The 20,938-nt window shown below is 43.1% G+C and overlaps 1 protein-coding gene across 9 annotated transcripts in view; it reads right to left on the reverse strand.

The window, feature by feature from the left end:
- Positions 1-20,938, reverse strand: part of CNBD2 (cyclic nucleotide binding domain containing 2) — a 66,718-nt gene that overhangs the window by 19,006 nt on the left and 26,774 nt on the right. For all 9 annotated transcript variants that reach the window (XM_045444772.1, XM_045444771.1, XM_045444770.1 and 6 more), the window contains 4 exons: positions 15,598-15,754; positions 14,948-15,099; positions 12,231-12,369; positions 2,506-2,620 (listed from right to left, as the gene is read on the reverse strand). In XM_045444772.1, the coding sequence (XP_045300728.1) occupies positions 2,506-2,620; positions 12,231-12,369; positions 14,948-15,099; positions 15,598-15,754 (563 nt within the window). The remainder of the gene's footprint in view (positions 1-2,505; positions 2,621-12,230; positions 12,370-14,947; positions 15,100-15,597; positions 15,755-20,938) is intronic.

Consider the following 20,938-nt stretch of genomic DNA (forward strand, 5'->3'; position numbering starts at 1 on the left):
AAAAATCCCAATGACTTTTTTGCAGAAATAAAAAACTCATCCTAAAATTCATATGAAATCTCAAGGGACCCCAGATAGCCAAAACAATTTTGAAAAAGAACAAAGCAGAAGGGCTCACACTTCCTGATTTCAAAACTTACTACAAAACTACAGTAATCAAAGCAGTGTAGTATTGGCATAAAGACAGACATATAAGCCAAAAGAATGAACTAAAGGCCCAGAGATAAACCCTCAGATATATGGTCAAATGATTTTAGCCAAGGGTGCCAAGACTATTCAATGGGGGAAAGAACAGTCTTTTCAATAAATGGTGCTGGGAAATTTGAATATCCACATGCCTAAGAATGAATTTAGACCCTTACCTCATACCACATATAAAAATTAACTCAAAATGGATCAAAAACCTAAATGTAAGTCCTAAAACTATAAAACTCTTAAAAGAAAACATAGGGCAAAAGCATCACAACCTTGGATTTGGCAGTGATTTCTTGGATACATACTAAGGGCACTGGCAATAAAAGAAAAAAATGGACAAATTGGACTTTATGAAAATGTAAAAAATTTGTGCAAAAGACAATATCAGCAGAGTAAAAAGGCAGTCCATGGAATGAGATAAAATATTTGTAAACCACATAACTGATAAGGGATTGACATCCAGAATATACAGGAAATTCCTAAAACTTAACAAAAAAACAGACAAGCAGATTTTAAAATGGGCAGAGAACTTGCATAGACTTTTCTACAAAGAAGATATATGAATGGACAATAAACACATAAAAAATGATAATAATAATTAGTAGGGAAATATAAATCAAAACTACAAGATACTATCTCATATCCATTGGGATCAATATCATTTAAAAAAACAACAAGAACAAGGAGGGGCACCTGGGTGGCTCAGTTGGTTAAGCATTCAACTCTCGATTTCAGTTCAGGTCATGATCTCATGGTTTGTGAGTTCCAGCCCTGTGTAGGGCTCTGTGCTGACAGTACAGAGCCTGCTTGGAATTCTCTCTCTCCTTCTTTCTCTGCCCCTTCCCTGTGTGCATGCATGTGCACTCTCTCTCTCTCTCCCTCAAAAATAAACATTAAAAAAACCCGGAAAATAACAAGTGCTGCTGAAGATGTGGAGAAATTGGAACACTTGTGCATTGTTGGCAGGAATGTAAAATGGTGCAGCCACTATGGAACACAGTATGGAGATTCCTTAAAAAGATTAAAAATGGAATTACCATATGACCCAGCAATTCCACTTGCGGATGTATATTCAAAAGAAAACGGTCTCAGATAACTGTACACTCATGCTCATTATTCACTATCGCTAAAATGTGGACATAACTCAAGTGTCCATCGATGGATGAATGGATAAACAAAATGTGATATATATACATATACAATGGAATATTATTCAGGCTTAAAAAGGAAGGAAATTCTGACACACTACAATATAGATGAAGCTTGAGGGCATTATGCTAAGTGAAATAAGCTAATCACAAAAAGACAAAAACTGTATGCTTCCACTTATATGAGGCACTTAGAGTAGTCAAAAGCATAAAGGTAGACAGTAGAATGGTGGTTGCCAGAGGCTAGGGGGAGGAGGAAATGATCAGTTATTGTTTAATAGGTATAGTTTCAGTTTTACAAAATGAAAAAAGTTAAAGAAATGGATGGTGGTGGTGGCTGTACAATATTATGAAGATATTTAATACCATTGAATTGTATGTTTAAAAATGGTTCAGAAAATTTTATGCTATGTGTATTTTGCCACAAAAAATAAATTTTGGGTAAAAAATGTTATGGGATGCAGCTTTTTCTCTGGTGGATTGGCAGTGGAAAAGAGAGGAAAAAAAACTGACATGAGAAGAGAAATGACATTTCCTGAGCACTAACAGGCCCTGTCCATACACAATCTGATTCAGCTTCCCTAGTAACCCCTGTGATAAAGATAACAAACATCTACTATACACTAATGCAGGCAGTGTTCTAAGAGCTTTATATATCCATTTGCTTAATTTCATAACAAGCCTATGAACTTGTTTTATGGAGTCTGAGGGAACTGATCCACAGGGACACAGTCACTTGCCCAGTATCACACAGCCCATAAGAGGAGGACCCTGGATTCAAACACAAGCAGTTTGGCTCCCGGGTCTATGCTCCTAACCATGACACTACCATGACAGATATGAAGAAACCAGGCCTAGACCCTTTAAGTACTCATCAGAGTCACTCAGCTAATCAGTGAGATTCAAACCCAGCTCAGTCAAGCTCCAGGCTCCTTTCCACCCCTCTCCCTCAAAGGGAAAGCCTCAAAAGGAGGAGCTGGAGCGGGGGCAGGAGCCTCTCCTGGCAGGGCCATGTGGGCCACGTTTGCACAGCTGGGAGAAGAGGGGATCAAACCAGACATCCTGCAGGGCCTTTCTAGCTCTAGAGGTCTAAGATTCTATGGGCTGAGAACTGGAAGCAGAAGGGCCCAGGCGCCCCCTGCTGTGCGCAGCTGCCAGTTACCATTGAGGTGGGTCTTCAGAGATGTGTCGTCTATCAGCTCCAGATGCTGCCAGATCCACTTGTAGTAGAAAGGCGAGGTCCCAAGGTCTATCAGACGCAGGACTTCACAGCTGCCCTGGAAACATCAAGGGACACAAACAATGGGGCTAACTCCTGAGGCTCCAGGCAGGCCAGGCTTTGAAGATAAGCTCTCTCTATTGCATTTTACCCCAGTTTACTTGGCTTAATGCAAGTGGTTTCGGGTTCCTTTTTCTTTTTTTCTTTCCTTCTTTGTTTAAATGAAAATGTTAAGAACTAAATAAATGTTGGCATTGGGAGAAAAATCACCATAGAGAATATGATTGGGACAATTGGTGAAAATAATCACTTAAGGGGTGGTTTAGTCGGTTGAGTGTCCGACTTCGGCTCAGGTCATGATCTCATAGTTTGTGATTTCGAGCCCCATGTCAGGCTCTGTGCTGACAGCTCAGAGCCTGGAGCCTGTTTCAGATTCTGTGTCCCCCTCTCTCTGACCCTCTCCCACTCATGCTCTGTCACTCTCTCTCAAAAATCAATAAACATTAAAAAAAAATTTTTTAAAGAAAATAATCCCTTAAGTATATAGGGGTAAGTGAGTATAACAAATGATATTTAACTCTCAAATGATTCAGGCAGAGAAATAGAGAGAGAGAGAGAAGCAAATGTGGCAAAATATTAGCAATTGGTGAATCTGGATGAAGTTTATACAGGAATTCTTTGCACTGTTCCTGCAAATTTTCTATAAATTTAAAACCATTCCAAAATTAAAAGTTTTAAAAATATTCAAACCAAACAGAAGAACATAAAGAAAGTCAAAACTATTTTCATCCTAACACCCAGAAATAACAAGTAGTATTTTGGTGAATATTGTTTCAAACTTTTCTCTGTAAACATAATACATTAATATTTTTTTTCATAAATGAGTCTCTTTATGTAAAGAGATCATTGTAACCTTTTTAAAGAACTCAATAATATATCAAGGACATCATTTCATGCCAAGTAATATGGTAACATTATTATTTTTAGTGATTGCATTTTATTCTATGTATGCCATAACTTACATACAATTTAAAATAGGAAATAGTTGAGCAAAAGAAGTCAGACACAAAGAACACATTCTGTATGATTTCATTTATATGAAGTTCAAGAATAGGTAAAAGGGCGCCTGGGTGGCTCAGTCAGTTAAGTGTCCGACTTCGGCTCAGGTCATGATCTTGCAGTTCGTGGGTTTGAGCCCTGCGTTGGGCTCTGTGCTGACAGCTCAGAGCCTGGAGCCTGCTTTAGATTCTGTGCCTCTCTCTCTCTCTGCCCCTCCCCTGCTCATGCTCTGTCTCTGTCTCTCAAAAATAAGTAAATGTTAAAAAAAATTTTTTTTAAAAGAACAGTCAAAAGTAATCTCACTTTGTGGTTATCTTTGGTTGGAGGGGTGGGAGTTTGCCTGGGAAAGTGTACAAGGGAGCTTTCTAGGGTACTAGAAATGATCTCTATCTTGATTTGGGTGATGCTTACACAGATATATACATATATAACAATTCACTAAGCTGTAAAGTTTAGATTTCTTTATCGCACACATGTTACACCTCAAGGAAATATTTTTGAAGATTAATATTCAGTTCTTTCTGTCAGTATTATATATATAATTCTGATCTTGTTCAGGACAGTAAAATCTCCAGTTTACAAAACTCACTGCCTTTCCAAACTCTCCTGCACTGGGGTAGCAGTGACCCCGTTCTCGCTACTGACATATAAGTGGAAGGCTGATGGATAAAACTCCCTGGAAACCTGTGGTTGTCCTTCCCCCTTACCTCTGCATAAAACTCATATGTGATGGCTGGAGGTGAAATAGTCACATCGTGACCATTAGGATGAAAGCTATATGCTGTGGACGATGAGGGGAGATGCTAGAAGGGAACTGGGGTCTTGAAGATTTCCCCAAACAGCTGTTCTAGCCCTGGATTGCTTAATTCTAGCCTCTCTACTGCAAGACAAAAGGAAATTACTATTCACTAAGCCACTGCAGTTGGGTTTCTGTGACAGCAACTTTAACTGATAATCTTGTACACACATCTTAATGCCTAGAGTGGTCATTTAGTTCACAAATCTCAAGTTCTCCCCCTAAGCATAAGTCAGGATTGGTTTTCTTTTAATCAGATATGGCCTTCTTACTTGCATTGGCCACTTTCCTAAGCAAAGTGACTCTGATAATGTGAGTGGAAACGTTAACAGCCCATGCTTGATTCTCAACATTACCTTCCCCTGTCCTATGGACCATGGAAGCATAGGTGAAGATAGTCTCCAGTGGCCTGGGTCCCTGAGTGACCATAGAAAGCAAGGCCTCCTGCTGATCAAGTAGTGGGGATGAAGGAATGCGTCTTTGTTAGTTAATCCACTGAGATTTGAGGATTGCTTAGAATTGCAACATAACCTTGTTTATCCTAATATAATGCGCATGTTTGATTATCCCTCGGGATTGTTTCCTACAAGCATGTATGTTCTAAATGTTGACACATATTGCCAAACTGCCTTGCAGAAATGTTAGTTTACACTCTCTCCAACAGTGTATAACAGAGCCTGTTGTATCTTTGTATTACATTGAACGCTGGGTTTTCACAATCTTTTTTATTTTTTCTAATCTGGTAGGAAAGATATGTCATTTTCTTTTTTATTTCATATCTTTATAAAACATTACCTTTTTTTAGTAGGAACTGTAAGAGACACATTATACTTAAGGTTCAAGCCCAACTACTGTTGAAGAGGAAAGAGAAGGGATAAGACATTTATTAAGCCCTTATGATATGCCAGGTGTTGGTCTTGGAGGCTTAGTGAACATTTACTCAACATTTATCAACAAGGACTGCAGGTGCCAGAGAAACACAGGTGAACATTTTCTTCTCAGGCTCTCGTGGGTGTTTAACCCCATCTGTACCTGTGTAGAAAACAATTTCACCATGTGTCCCCAAATGATAAATTGTTCCAAATGAATTGGTTATGGGCATTAACTATGTTTTCTAAGTCAATAGGAAATCACCTTCCCTAACTTTCCCAGGTCCAGGACACCCAGGCCCCTCCCTGCTATCACCCTCCAGTGGCCATATTTGTGAACTACAGGGGTCGGGACCTCCCAGTCTCAGATGGATGAATGTTCTAGCAGCTGGCCTGGCAGGAAATGAAAATGGGACAAAAGAGCAGTCCCTTTAGAAAGGTCAGGTGCTTTTCAACTCCAGCCAGAGGGGGCCACATCACAATACAGCCTGGTGTTGCCTGATCTTCTGAATATTCAAAAGAAGCCAGAAATCCGAAATTTTATTTACAATCTTCACAATAACGATTAAGTCAACTTTCAATAAAACACTGTAAAGGACAGATCAAACTCACCTACCAGCCAGGATGCTCCCTCCTTGCTGTCACTTTGTAACATCTGCATTATTTTTCTCAGAATGAAGTTCAAGAGCGCCTGCATTAGATTCACCCTCTACGCTTATTCAAATGCAGATGGCCAGGTTAATGAATAAGAATCTCTGGGGTCTGGCAGAAATTTGCCTTTTTAGGAAGCCCCCTAAGTGTTCTTCATGCTTACTCAAATCTGGAAAAACTCTTTCCTTAAGTCAGAGTTCTCCACGTTTAATGTGCATCAGAATCACCTGGAAGGCTTGTCAAGACAGATTACTGAGCCACCACCTCTGAGTTTTGGATTGAACAGCTCTTGGATAGTCCTGAGAATCTGCATTGTTAGTAACTTCCCAGGTGATACAGATGCTGCTGATTCAGTGACAATACTTAGAACCACTGAACTCGAGGATGAATGTGAACCGAGTAAATCTGGGCTAGACTAACTCTCATCCTTATAACAGACTTTATGAGGTAAGTAGTTCATTCTGTCTTATGGACAAAGAAATGGAGGCTAACACAGACTAAGAACTTTCTGCCGGTCAAGATGTAATCATTTGATTAGAGCAAGTCTTGCAGATGTCAGGGAGGAGGAGGAATTGCAAAATACTCAGGCTGGCCTTCAGGGTTTGGCACTACCATTCTCTCTTCTAGGTTCTCCCTGCTCTCCTCACATGACCATCCTTTGGGTCAGATCCTGTGCATCCAATCCCTTATAGTGTAGAGGCTGCAAGCCAAACACTCCCAAACATCTCCGAAGCCCCCTTGCACCTAAGAAGTGATTTGGGTTCCACTGCCCAGATGCACTTGGGCAAGGCTTGGTTTTGGACTGCAGGATATCTACTGTGTTTGTGGAGGCAGTGGCTACGGACATGGCTTCCTGAATGTGGCAGGAGCAGCAGCACCTGTGACTGTCCAGTCACTGTCTGGACTCTGACTTGGGGTCACGTGGGGGTCATGTTCAGTTGAAGTTCTGTTCCTTCAGGCCTCCCCCTCACCAGTAAATCTGTTAGCCATTCAACATCCTGCAGTAACTCCCCTTCTGCTTATGTTACGCCAGTCTTGACTCCCTACTCTGGGACTGAACCCAGAATTAACAACACAAACACACCCCTAGTGATAAGTTTAATAATCGGCTCTCTGGGAAAATGTATGCATGTCTATAAACCTTACTCTTATAAAGGGTGTGTTACACACAATTTAGAAATAATAAAATATACTGTACTCTTATTGAAAGTTCCTATATATAAGGGTGCCTGACTGGCTCAGTTGGTAGAGCATGAGGCTCTAGATCTCAGGGTCCTGAGTTCGAGCCCCACATTGGGTGTGGAGCCTGCTTAAAATAAAAATTTTTTATAAAGAGGTTGCATATAGCCAATGGATTCTCACAGAAGACTGTTGTGGGCTCTGGCTGAATTCTTGTAACCAGGGCCAATCTATAGTCACAAGTCAACTGTGATTTGACAAATTAAGTTGAATCCAATCCATACTTCTCCCAATACATTTTTAAAAAGTCTTTTTTAGGGGCGCCTGGGTGGCGCAGACGGTTAAGCGTCCGACTTCAGCCAGGTCACGATCTCGCGGTCCGTGAGTTCGAGCCCCGCGTCGGGCTCTGGGCTGATGGCTCAGAGCCTGGAGCCTGCTTCCGATTCTGTGTCTCCCTCTCTCTCTGCCCCTCCCCCGTTCATGCTCTGTCTCTCTCTGTCTCAAAAATGAATAAAACATTAAAAAAAAAATTAAAAAAAAAAAAAAAAAAAAGTCTTTTTTAGGGGCGCCTGGGTGGCGCAGTCGGTTAAGCGTCCGACTTCAGCCAGGTCACAATCTCGCGGTCCGTGAGTTCGAGCCCCGCGTCGGGCTCTGGGCTGATGGCTCAGAGCCTGGAGCCTGTTTCCGATTCTGTGTCTCCCTCTCTCTCTGCCCCTCCCCCGTTCATGCTCTGTCTCTCTCTATCCCAAAAATAAATAAACGTTGAGAAAAAAAATAAAAAAAAAAAAAAAGTCTTTTTTAGTGTCTATTTTTGAGAGACAGAGAGAGACAGAGTGCAAGTGGGGGAGGGGCACAGAGAGAGAGGGAGACACAGAATCCGAAGCAGGCTCCAGGCTCTGAGCTGTCAGCACAGAGTCTGATGCAGGGCTGGAACGCACAAACCACAAGATAATGACCTGAGCAGAAGTCAGATGCTTAACCAACTGAACCAGCCCCCCAATATATTTAATATTATTAAGAATAGTTTGTAATCTACTGCCAAACTACTTCTCACCTTTGTATAAATTATGTTCATTAAATGGAAACCTTCTTTAGTTTCAGTGCTACGCATACCAGAATGTTGCTGGTTCATCAACAATGTAACTTCTCTGATGAATCTATGATGAATAGTTTATTTTAATTTTTTAAAGTTTATTTATTTATTCTTTTTTTTTTAATTTTTTAATGTTTATTTATTTTTGACAGAGAGAGTGAGACAGAGCATGAGCGGGGGAGGGCGAGAGAGAGAGGGAGACACAGAATCCGAAGCAGGCTCCAGGCTCTGAGCTGTCAGCACAGAGCCCGATGCGGGGCTCGAACTCACAGACCGCAAGATCATGACCTGAGCTGAAGTCGGACGCTCAGCCGACTGAGCCACCTAGGCGCCCCTATTTATTTATTCTGAGAGTGTGTGTGTGTGAGTAGAGGAGGGTAGAGATAGGGAAGGAGAGAATCCCATGTAGGCTCCACACTGTCTGTGCAGAGCCCACCGTGGGGCTCACTCTCACAAACGGTAAGATCATGACCTCAGCCGAAACCAAGAGTCAGATGCTTAACTGACTAAACCACCCAGGCACCCCTATGTAATTTCATTTTTAATAACTATTGTATTTATTACCTTGGAAAATTCCTGAAACTTAATCAGCTCTCACAGCCCAGTAAGAGCCAGCTCCAGCACACAACCAATCTTGCCCCCTTCTTTTGTTTAATTGTCCAATACTTCAAGGCTCAACTCCTGCCTCACCTCCTTCAGGAAGCCTTCCTTACAACCTCCAGCCTTAAGAGAGATTCCCCCTCTTGAGTCCCGAGAACTCAAAAAGTTTGTGCTAATCACTTGGTAGTTGGCATAGACAATTTTGTCTCTGCTCAGAACCTAATGGAAGAGACATATAAACAGAGAGAAACAGTCTTTTCCATCTTCATATCCCTCCAGAGCATGAATCAACCTTCGCACAAACTCAACAAATGCCTGCTAGCTTAATATGAGCAACAGATATATGGGAGATACTAAAAGTTTGGATGGCCTTTCTTAAGGTATCTTAACTTCAGCTTCCTCATTTGTATACTTGGAATAATAATATCTTCCTCACGAGCGCCTGCGTGGCTCAGTCGATTGAGCATCCAACTCTTGATTTTGGCTCAGGCCATGATCCCAGGGTCGTGGAATCAAGCCCTGCATTGGGCTCCACACTGAGCATGGACCCGCTTAACATCCTCCCTCTCTCTCTCTCTCTCTCTGCCCCTCTCCCCTACTTGTGGACTCTCTCTCCCAAATTAATAATAATAATTATTATTATAATAAATATCTTCCTGATAGAGCTATAGTGAAATGGTACTATGTACACAGTTATTCATCAAAACACTGTTTGAAATAGCAAAAGATTGGGGCAACCTAAATATCCATCAATAAGGAACTGGTTAGATAAATTCAAGTACAAGCATACAGTGAAACCCTGCACAAGTGGTAAAAAAGAACAAGTGGGTTCTTTATGTACTGATATGGAACAATCTACAGAAACACTCTTGAAACAGCAAAGTGAAGAACAGCCTGCATAATACGACGTCATTTATGAAAACAAGGAAAAAATATACACATGCATTTGCCTCTATACACAAATAGATGCAGGACAGACACATGAGAAAGCAGTGACAATGACTGTCTCTGGGGAGGAATACTGGGTGGCAGGGGGAAAGAGGTGAGAGGGAAACATTACTCTTTTAAACCTTTTGAATTTCAAACCATGTGCATGTATTACCTGTTCCAAAATAAACAAACAAACAAAAATTAACAATACTAGTAGAACCCGTGGCACAGGAGCAAAGGGCCTCAAAAAAATGGTAGTTCTCATGATGATCATGAAAACTACTGAGGGGTTGAGCAGAGTCAACAACTGACAGAAAGATCAACTCAAATTGCAAATCCCAGCTCCTGAGAAGAGCTTTGGATAGTCAGACAGATCTGTATTGAACCTGGCTTCTGCCTCTCATCGACTATGTGATCTTGGAGGAGCCACTTCACCTTCCTATGCCTCAGTTTCCACCTCTGTACGATGGGAATAGCAACACTACCAACCTCCATTGGGCTGCTGTGAGGCCAAAATGAAATAAAGCATTTGAAGCACACAACCTGGGACATAGTATGCACTCAATAAATGTTAGATTTTCTTTTTATTATCAACCAACACAGAAGTTGACACAAGACAAAAAGCAATTCACAAAAGACAAAATTCAGACAGTAAACAAACATGAGTAATCTCACTAGGAATCAGGAAAAATGTAAATTAAATCCTCAATAAGGTGGCATTATAAAATTGATGGGGCGCGTAGGTGGCTCTGTCGGTTAAGCGTCCAACTTTGGCTCAGGTCATGATCTCATAGTTCGGTTCGTGAGTTCGAGCCCTGCATCGGGCTCTGTGCCGACAGCTTGGAGCCTGGAACCTGCTTCAGATTCTGTGACTCCTTCTCTCTCTGCCCCTCCCCCGCTCGCACTCTGTCTGTCCCTCTCAAAAATAAATAAAACGTTAAAAAAAATGTAAAAGAAAATTGTTGAGGGGCGCCTGGGTGGCTCAGTCATTTAAGTGTCCAACTCTTGATCTAGGCCCAGGTCTTGATCTCAGAGTCGTGAGTTCAAGTTCCACACTGGGCTCCACGCTGGGCATACTTTTAAAAAAAAAAAAAAAGATTTTTGAAAGAATGCCTGGCAAGTTTGGCAGAGGTGTGTGGCACTGGCAAAGGTGTGCACAGCTGGAAGTTAGATAAAGTGGATCTTTTTGGAGAGTAACTTGTTCCAAGATTAATAAAAATGATGATACCATGCAATTCTGCTTCTGAAAATCTACTCTGAGGTGATGAGCTCATGCGTGATTTCTTCCCTCTTTCCAGAACTCTGTTTTATGCTGTGGTCATATCACTTCTATAATTTAAAAATTATGATTTTGGGGCGCCTGGGTGGCGCAGTCGGTTAAGCGTCCGACTTCAGCCAGGTCATGATCTCGCGGTCCGTAAGTTCGAGCCCCGCGTCAGGCTCTGGGCTGATGGCTCAGAGCCTGGAGCCTGCTTCCAATTCTGTGTCTCCCTCTCTCTCTGCCCCTCCCCCATTCATGCTCTGTCTCTCTCTGTCCCAAAAATAAATAAACGTTGAAAAAAAAAATTTAAAAAAATAAATAAATAAAAATAAAAATAAAAATTATGATTTTATGTATTTATTTTTTTATTCTCAAGTTAGTCAACATACAGTGTAGTCTTGGCTTCAGGAGTAGAACCCAGTAATTCATCTCTTACATGTGACACCTAGTGGTCATCCCAAAGAGTGCCCTGCTTAATGCCTGTCACCCATTTAACCCACCCCCTCACCTCCAGCAATCCTCAGTTTGTTGTCTGTATTTAAGAGTCTCTTATGGTTTACCTCCCTCTCTGTTTTTATCTTATTTTTCCTTCCCTTCCCCTATGTTAATCTGTTAAGTTTCTCAAAATCCACATTAGTGAAATCGCATATTTGTCTTTCTCTGACTGACTAATTTCGCTTAGCATAATACCCTCCAATTTCATTCACATTGTTGCAAATGGCAAGATTTCATTCTTTTTCATTGCTGAGTAGTATTCCATTGTGTATATATACCACATCTTCTTTATCCATTCATCAGTGGATGGACAGCTGGGCTCTTTCCATAATTTAGCTATTGTTGATAGCACTGCTATAAACATTGGGGTACATGTGCCCCTTCAAATCAGTAAAAATTATGATTTTTAAAACTCGCCTGGTGTCACTAAGATTCAAGGGCCAAAATGCATAATTTAAGTATGTATCTGTATATACATAAGCATGTATATGAACTTAAGGAGCAGGTACCCCTGTGGCCCTCTTTCTAATATAACAGCTGTGTGTCCCAAAGTTCACAGCAACCCTTGGAAGGAGGGAGGCCAAACGGTGTGGTATGCCTTTTGCAGCTAACACACAGAAGCTCAGAGAAGGAGGTGTTGCAGAACAGGGGTCAGACCCTGCCTGTGTGGCCACAGGACATTATACTAGGCATGCCTTCCCAGATTCCACCCCTCCCCCATCCTAGACCTCTCACCTTGCAGACAAACATGATGGAGGGTGATTCTATGAAGTCTTTTAAGACCAGCTGGCCATACGAGAACTTCTCCACCTTCCCCAGGGTTACGAGCTTCCAGAGCTTTTCATCAGACCACGACTCAAACAGATCCATCTTCCTGAGGGGAAAATCCTGTTAGAATTCATTGGTCCTCATCACAGAATGTGCCCTGCTCTCAGCAGTTTCCAGAAAGGGAACAAGTTGTCTTGCTCTCTTGCAAGTGCCTGAGGTGGAGGATTTTACTTGCCCTCCTGTTGCCTCCCCTGGCCTGTGGCAGCGCCCTGGGGTTCTCTCCTCTGCTCTGCTTCTCTTCCTTCCACTCTTCTCTCCAGGGGCTTCTTCCTGGCTCCATCGCCTAACCTTGTACTCACGAGGCTAGTCTCATTCCAAGCAACTGAGAGTTCCTCACTCCAGCTCACCTACTATTCTGCCCCCAGCCCAGCAGTCCTGACCTTACCTTTGGTTTGGGCAGCTCACTCCAGCTTCCTCCAGCCTATTAGCTTCAAATATTCCAGGCTGTGGCCAGTGAATGGGAAACGTCTGGACTCCCCTCTTTTTTTTTTTTTTCTATGACTGAAGGCCCACTCCACAGTGCCCCGCCTTTCCCTGAGCTCCTACACCACCAGTCAGGGGCTTGCCTTCCCTCACACACAGCCCCACAGGGGCTGCTAACAATCATCTCATATTTTCTCAGCTCCAACAAATTATGAGGCCAGAACTTGGATGACTCAGGCCTCATCAAGGGCACTGAGTTCCATCCACAACACCAAGGGGGAACAGGGACAGTGCCATGTCCAAAGAGGAAGGGTCTGGAGACACAGGAAGGAAAGCAGAGTCGCCACAGAGGGAACACCTATGGGGCCACACACTTCCCATAATCATCTCATTCAATCCTTACGATGATGTGGGAGAGATGAATCATTATCCTCACTTTACAGAGCAGGAGACTAAACTCAGAGAAGGGAAGTGACCCATCTTGGGTTACATGGTTAATAAGCCCAAGAGCTGAGATTGCAACTCAGCCCTATTCTTCAACTGTGTGAAGACAGGAAATGTTCCTCTCTGCAGGACCAAGTCCTCCCTTCACAGGCCCCAGCCCCTCTTACAGCCCCTGCTCTCCCACTCCACTCCACCCCACGGGGCAGCCCTCTGGTCACCGCACTGCTCTAGAGGCGCACAACCCTACAGACTGTATTTTCAGGGCCAGTGCAGATACTTCATTTGATTTTCAGTCTTCTCCTAAAGACAAGTAACTAGAAATGATTAAGTGAGCACCTGCCTGTGCTTGGCACAATGACAACATGAGGGTTACCATGGTAAAGGTGCCAATCTGCCCTCACTGCCATAGTGCTTCCTAAGGGGTATATAAACTGTAAAGGTGGTACCATATGATCAAGAAGTACAGTTTGAGGGTGCCTGGGTGGCTCAGTCGGTTAAGCGTCTAACTTCAGCTCAGGTCATGATCGCATGGTTCATGAGTTTGAGCCTCACATCGGGCTCCATGCGGACAGCTCAAAGCCTGGAGCCTACTTTGGATTCTGTGTCTCCCTCTCTCTCTGCCCTTCCCCCATTTGTGCTCTTCTCTCTCTCTCTCTCTCTCTCTCTCAAAAATAATAAACATTTTTAAAAGATTATAAAGAAATACAGTTTGAGGGCTCCTGGGTTGCTCAGTCAGTTAAGCGTCTGCCTCTTGATTTGGGCTCAGGTCATGGTCTCACTATCGGTTGTGAGATTGCGCTCCATGTTGGGCTCTGCGCTAAGCATGAAGGAACCCCAAGAAACCTCAGGCTTGCTGAAAGCACACAGTGAGTCACACTTGAGTCAGCGCTAGAACCCAAGTCTCCAGAAGCAGACATCTATTGCTTTTGCAGCCAAGCATCAGGTCACCTTTTCCCCCAACTGTACCCTGATTTTATTTTGGGGGAAACTTCTTCTTGACTCTCAGACAATCAGAATGTCACTGACCCACGGATGATTCAAATGAAGCCAATCTGGTTCAGAAAGAACAAATCAGGGCCCCTGGGTAACTCAGTTCAACGTCCAACTCTTGATCTTGGCTCGGGTCATGATCTCATGGTTCATGAGTTCAAGCCCTACATCAGGATCTGCGATAGTGCAGAACCTGTTTGAGATTCTCTCTCTCCTTCTCTCTGCCCCTCCCCCCAAGTGTGCTCGCTTGCACGCTCTCTCTCTCTAAAAAAAAAAAAAAGAATTACAGTTTGGCTGGGGTTTTAAAGAAACACGGGGTGTGAGAGAAGCACCGTGGGGCACTCTCTCTATTCTTGGGTGAGCGTAGATGGGGTTGGTTAGTGAGGTGGGGCAGTGAAGCCCAGGGACTTGTGAATTGAACATCCGGAGCCTTGGTTTTCTTAGCTATAAACCAGAGAGAACAAGAGAAACAATGTCACAGGTAAAAAGCCTTGATACAAAGGGCTTAGCACCCTGCCTGGCCGAGCAAGTGCTCCGTACATGTTAGCTATTCTATTAGTACCATCCCACAAGGAAGGGATGTTTGAGCTGAGACCTGAAGGTATAGTAGCAGTTTACTAGATGGAGAAGCTGGGTGGGAGGTGTCTCCTGTCTCAAGAGCATTCCAGACACAAAGAAAAGCACCCACTATTTCCCACTGGGCCTAGGGCAAAGTCAGGCACCTAATAAACACCCAGGGGGAAGATGTTGGCTGATGATGGGAGTACCTAAAAAATTCAAACCGATGCTGAGCATCCTTTTGGAATTCCTGATCCAGCTTATTAGCAAAGAAATCTTCTCTGTCGACAACCAGGAACTCTGTTTCTTCCATACAGACCACGGTGGCCCTCCTTACTGAAGGACTCATAAGGCCCAATTCCTGTTGGGTGAACACAGGCAAAGGCAACTGAGAGGCTACCTCTGGCTTTCTACTCACAGCCTTGCCCACCGCTTTCCTGCTTCCATCAGTCCCCAGAAATCTCAATTCCCCAGACTGCAGATTCCTGGCTGGCCCTGTGCTCACTCCCCACCTCTAGAGGCCCATCCCCTCCCTCTTAATATGCTGCCTGTGGAAAAAGAGGCAACAGGCTTGACCAGACCAGAGAGAGGAAGCTGGAGGAGCCTGACTAAGGGGTCACTGCATCCCTGTGTTGTTATACAGGAAACATATTCCTTTTTAAACATCACAGACGAAGGAGCCAGGCTTGGACATCACCTGGTCTAGTCAATGGGCAGGTGACAGGTTAAGGGCGCTAGGACCCACAACAGGGCATGACTCACACAAAGGAGAGGGCAGGACTGGGCCTGGCTGTTCTACCAAGAGTCCCGTCAAGCTCCCAACCCTGCCCCAGGAAAACAGACCTTTCCCTGTACTCACCCCAAAACAGTCGCCCTTGTGCAACAACGTTGGGTGGGGGTCCAGGAAGGCACTGCTGCCATCCTCATCCTCAGTCACTGCGACTGTGCCCATGTAGATGAAATAAAAGCTGTTGCCCCTCTGCCCCTTCTTGACCATCACACGTCTGCGACCAAACCTGAGAAAAGCCCAAAGCCAGTAGATCTAGTAGCAGCAGGGAGCCTGGTCCCCTGGGAGGAGCTCTGGCCTGCTTGTGCTCTTTGCTTTGGAGCATGAAGGCACAGACTGGACTAGAAGGGACCTCATAGCAGCCCAGGCCCAGCCCCATCAACCTTGACCTCTTCACTAATGCTCACCTAGTCGCCCACCTCCATCAGACCGTAGCTTCCTGAGAGCAGAGCCTTTGTCAGATTGCTTAGACATACAGTAAATGCTCAGTGAACAGCAGTTGAATGAATAAATGAGCAAGTACTGAAAGTAATGAGTGAGTAGCTAAATGCTGAAGAGCAATGGCTTTCAAGTCAGACCTGGATCCAAGTCCTGATTCTGCCACTAGCTGTGTGACACTGGGCACTCATATTCTCTCTCTGAGCCTCAGTTTCTCGTCTGTAAAATACAGCTGAACATACCTAGAAAAGGATAGACAGATGGGTCTTGTTATAACCCCTAAGAGCTCACTACACAATTGGAAACCATTAGGGTAGAGGTGCCCAGGTCCAGAGCAAACTGGGAGTTTTCTCCTAAGCTTAGAGGAGGAAATTTTCTGTATTTCAAATGTAAGTTCGAATTTCACTTCTTTCAAGATTCATTCATTTCCTTCATTCATTCAATAAATTAAATAAATACCAGCTGTGTCTATCAGGCACCGTGAAAAAGGACAGATTTTGTTCTGAAAATTATGGTCACATACAGGGACTAAAGTTTAAAAATGCTTTAAGAGAGGTAAGCACAGACTAATTCAGAAGCATGGAGAAAGGGCATTTAACCCAGCTTAGGAAAGCCATGGCAGGCTCCAGGACAGTGTCTAGAGTCTTCCAGGTAGACAGAGAGATGAGAGAGTGTTCCAGGCAGAGGGACGACCATGTCCAAAGGCACAGAGGTGGCTGGAAGCAAGGTGTGTTCAAAGGAATAACAGTAAGCTCCGTTAGAAAGGACAGTGGAAAACAGGGAGGTCAGGGGAATAGTGGGAGAGAAATTTGGCTGGATCCAACCATAAGAGAGTACAAAAATTAGGCTAACTTTGGATTTTACCCAGAAGGTAATGGGGAACATTAAAGAGGAGGTGGCCCAGACAACAAAGACTAGATGGGAGAAGGCAGGCACATTCAGCTAGGAAATGACTTTGGGGACGAGAGAGCATGGCAGTGTTCTGCCAAGAACAGACTCCTGGAGCCAGAGCAGAAAAACCCTCAGAAACTGTCTAGCTCAACCTACATTATGTGGATGAGGGAAGTGGGGCCCAAGAAACCCCAGGCTTGCTGAAGGCACACAGTGAGTCACACTTGAGTCAGCGCTAGAACCCAAGTCTCCAGAAACAGACATCTATTGCTTTTGCAGCCAAGCATCAGGTCACCTTTTCCCCCAACTGTACCCTGATTTTATTTTGGGGGAAACTTCTTCTTGACTCTCGGACAATCAGAGTGTCTGACCCATGGATGATTCAAATGTAGCCAATCTGGTTCAGAAAGAACAAATCAGGGCATCTGGGTGGCTCAATTGGTTAAGTGTCCAACTCTTGATCTTGGCTCGGGTCATGATCTCATGGTTCACGAGTTCAAGCCCTACATCAGGCTCTGCGATAGTGCAGAACCTGTTTGAGATTCTCTCTCTCCTTCTCTCTGCCCCTCCCCCACTCATCCTTTTTCTGTCTCTCTCTCTCATTCCTTCCCTCCCTCCCTCAAAATAAATAAATAAACTTAAAAAAAAAGAAAGAATGAATGAACAAACCCCAAGGCTGTGACTTGAAAGACCAGGAAGAAATATTCTCTTTCCCAAAGGACTGAGACTGGAAAGAGGAAAATTTGGAGCCATGGTAATAGTAGCCATCTTGCTGCTGTAAAGGAGAGTCTAGCTGAGAAAGTGGTTTATGAGAATGCCGTGTGAGGTGGAGATAGACAGACACTGGGTCCTGGTGACACTAGGCCCCTGGATTCAGCTGAGTCGGAAGCTAGAGAGCTATCCCAGCACTTTTCAGATACATGAGTCACCGATGCATTCCCTAGGGCTGGGTTTTCTGTGACTTGCAACTGAAAGAATTCTGTCTGATCTGCTAATTTCCAGTCCTGAAAATAATCATTGGGGTGCATGTGCCCCTTCGAATCAGCATTTTTGTATCCTTTGAATAAATTCCCAGTAGTGCAATTGCTGGGTCATAAGGTAGTTCTATTTTTGATTTTTTGAGGAACCTCCACACTGTTTTCCAGAGTGGCTGCACGAGTTTGCATTCCCACCAACAATGCAGTGGGGTTCCCCCTTCACATCCTTGCCAACATCTGTTGTTTCCTGAGTTGTTAATTTTAGCCATTCTGACAGGTGTGAGGTGGTATCTCATTGGTTTTGATTCATATTTCCCTGATGATGAGTGATGTTGAGCATCATTTCATGTATCAGTTGGCCATCTGGATGTCTTCTCTGGAAAAGTGTCTATTCATGTCTTCTCCCCATTTCTTTACTGGATTATTTGTTTTCTGGGTGTTGAGTTTGGTAAGTTCTTATAGATTTTGGATACTAACCCTTTATCTAACATGCCATTTGCAAATATCTTCTCCCATTCTGTTGGTTGCCTTTTAGTTTTGTTGATTGTTTCCTCTGCTGTGCAGCAGCTTTTTATCTTGATGAGGTCCCAACAGTTCATTTTTTATTTCCCTTGCCTCCAGAGACATATCAAGTAAGAAGCTGCTGTGGCCGAGGTCAAAGAGGTTGCTGCCTGTTTTCTCCTGTAGGATTTTGATGGTTTCCTGTCTTATATCTAAGTCTTTCATCCATTTTGAATTTATTTTTGTGTATGGTATAAGAAAGTGGTCCAGTTTCATTCTTCTGCATGTTCCAGTTCTCCCAGCACCATTTGCTAAAGAGACTGTGTTTTTTCCATTCGATACTCTTTCCTGCTTTGTTGAAGATTAGTTGGCCATATATATTTGTGGGTCCATTTCTGAGTTTCTCTATTCTGTTCCGTTGATCTATGTGTCTGTTTTTGTGCCAATACCATACTGTCTTGATGATTACAGTTTTGTAATATAGGCTAAAGTCCGGGACTGTGATGCCCAAGTTTTGTTTTTCTTTTTCAACATCACTTTGGCTATTTGGGATCTTTTGTGGTTCCATACAAATTTTAGGATTGTTTGTTCTAGCTCTGTGAAGAATGCTGGTGTTATTTTGAAATGGATTGCACTGAATGTGTCGATTGCTTTGGGTAGTATTGACATTTTAACGATATTTCTTCCTCCAATCTATGAGCATGGAATATTTTTCCATTTCTTTGTGTCTTCTTCAATTTATTTCCTAAGCTTTCTATAGTTTTCAGTGTATAGGTCTTTTACCTCGTTGGTTAGGTTTACTCCTAGGTATTTTATAGTTTTTGGTGCAATTGTAAATGGGATTGATTCCTTGATATCTCTCTCTGTTGCTTCAATTATTGGTATATAGAAATGCAGCCAATTTCTGTGCATTGATTTTACCTCCTATGAATTCATGTATCAGCTCTAGCAGTTTTTTGATGGAGTCTTTCGGGTTTCCATGTGGGGTGTCACGTCATCTGCAAAGAGTGAAAGTTTGACATCTTCTTTGCCAATTGATTTCACTCATATGTGGAATTTGAGAAACTTAACAGATGAACATAGGGGAAGGGAAGGAAAAATAAGATAAAAACAGAGAGGGAGGCAAACCGTAAGAGACAAATACAGAGAACAAAATGAGGGTTGATTGGGGGGGGGGGGTTAAATGGTTGACGGGCATTAAGGAGGGCACTTTTCAGGATGAGCACTGGGTGTCATATGTAAGAGATGAATCACTGGGTTCTACTCCTGAAGCTAAGACTACACTGTATGTTAACTAACTTGAGAATAAAAAAAAATAAGAAAAGAAAAGAAAATATCAAGTATTTGCACTGATCATTGCACTGATGAGGATACTGAGGCTCAGAAAGGTTAAGCAGCTCGCCTGAGGTCGCACCTCAGAGTGGCAGCTGCAGCATTAAATTACAGAGCTTCTACCTCCACCTCCATGATTCCTTTTCTTTGCATAACATGTTCTGCCTGCTATGGAATCTTACTTTAAGACAGAGGTGACTTGCTCTTCTTCACTGAGCTAGAACAAAGCAGATGGTTCCTTCTGCCTGAGCGTTCTTGTCTTACACCTCTACTTGTCAAATATCCCTACTCAAATGACACCTCTTCTCTGAATCTGCTTTGGCCAAGCCAGCTGGAGCGTTCCCTCCTCTCCTGGGCTTATTACCTGTGAAACGAATCCTGCGTGGGTCATAGTCACATGTGATTATGTGACCTGTGACCTCCACGAAGGAAGATACCAGTGCAAAGACCTCAAGTGTCTTCACATCCTAGATTTTTAAGACAGGCCTTACCTCAAATATTCTGCTGTGCTTCCCCTCTTAAGCCATTGAAATGTCTGAGAAAGACAATGTTTCCACACACACACCTCTTAGACTTTTCTAGTACCGGATATTTACATGGTGCTTTTTTGTGCCATGCATCCTTTGACAATCTGGTGAAGCCTTCACAGAATAATGTTTTAAATATATAAAATAAAATACAGCAGAATTACAATTAAAAATTACCTTTTAAAATCCAAATTGTGGAATGGTATAGCAACCATTCCACATATTCAGTGCCATATTAAGGCACTGAATAACCAGATCTAGCAGCAGATCTAATTTCAAAGAGGTGAGGAATATAAATTATTTTTTGAGAAACCTGCAGCAACATGAACGTGTAATATTGGTGATTTCTTTTGGAGAAAAAGTCATGGGAATAGGTAGTACTGTAGTGGTTCATTACATACATCCATGACTGAAGGAAATGATACATTTTAGTTAGGGATTAATGAAAACAGATACAAGTTTTTTTCTTATCCAAGTTCACACACTCTTACCCTAGGTTCCTATCTGGACATAAGACAATCACCTGTGATCCATTGTGGCTTTTAGGGCTTGGATTTGAGTCTCAGCTCTACTCCCTAATATGTGGGTGACAGAGCATGAGTCATTCTTACTACCTGAACCTGTTTCCTCATCTGAAAAAGGAGGGAATTGGACCAGATCCTTTCTGAGGTTCCTATCAAAGCCTTGCCAGATTCAGTGGCTCCTTAATTCTGGTAGACTCTCAGTAAATGAAGGAGATCAACTGTG

Source organism: Leopardus geoffroyi, chromosome A3, assembly GCF_018350155.1.
Source record: "Leopardus geoffroyi isolate Oge1 chromosome A3, O.geoffroyi_Oge1_pat1.0, whole genome shotgun sequence".
NCBI classification, from domain to species: domain Eukaryota; kingdom Metazoa; phylum Chordata; class Mammalia; order Carnivora; family Felidae; genus Leopardus; species Leopardus geoffroyi.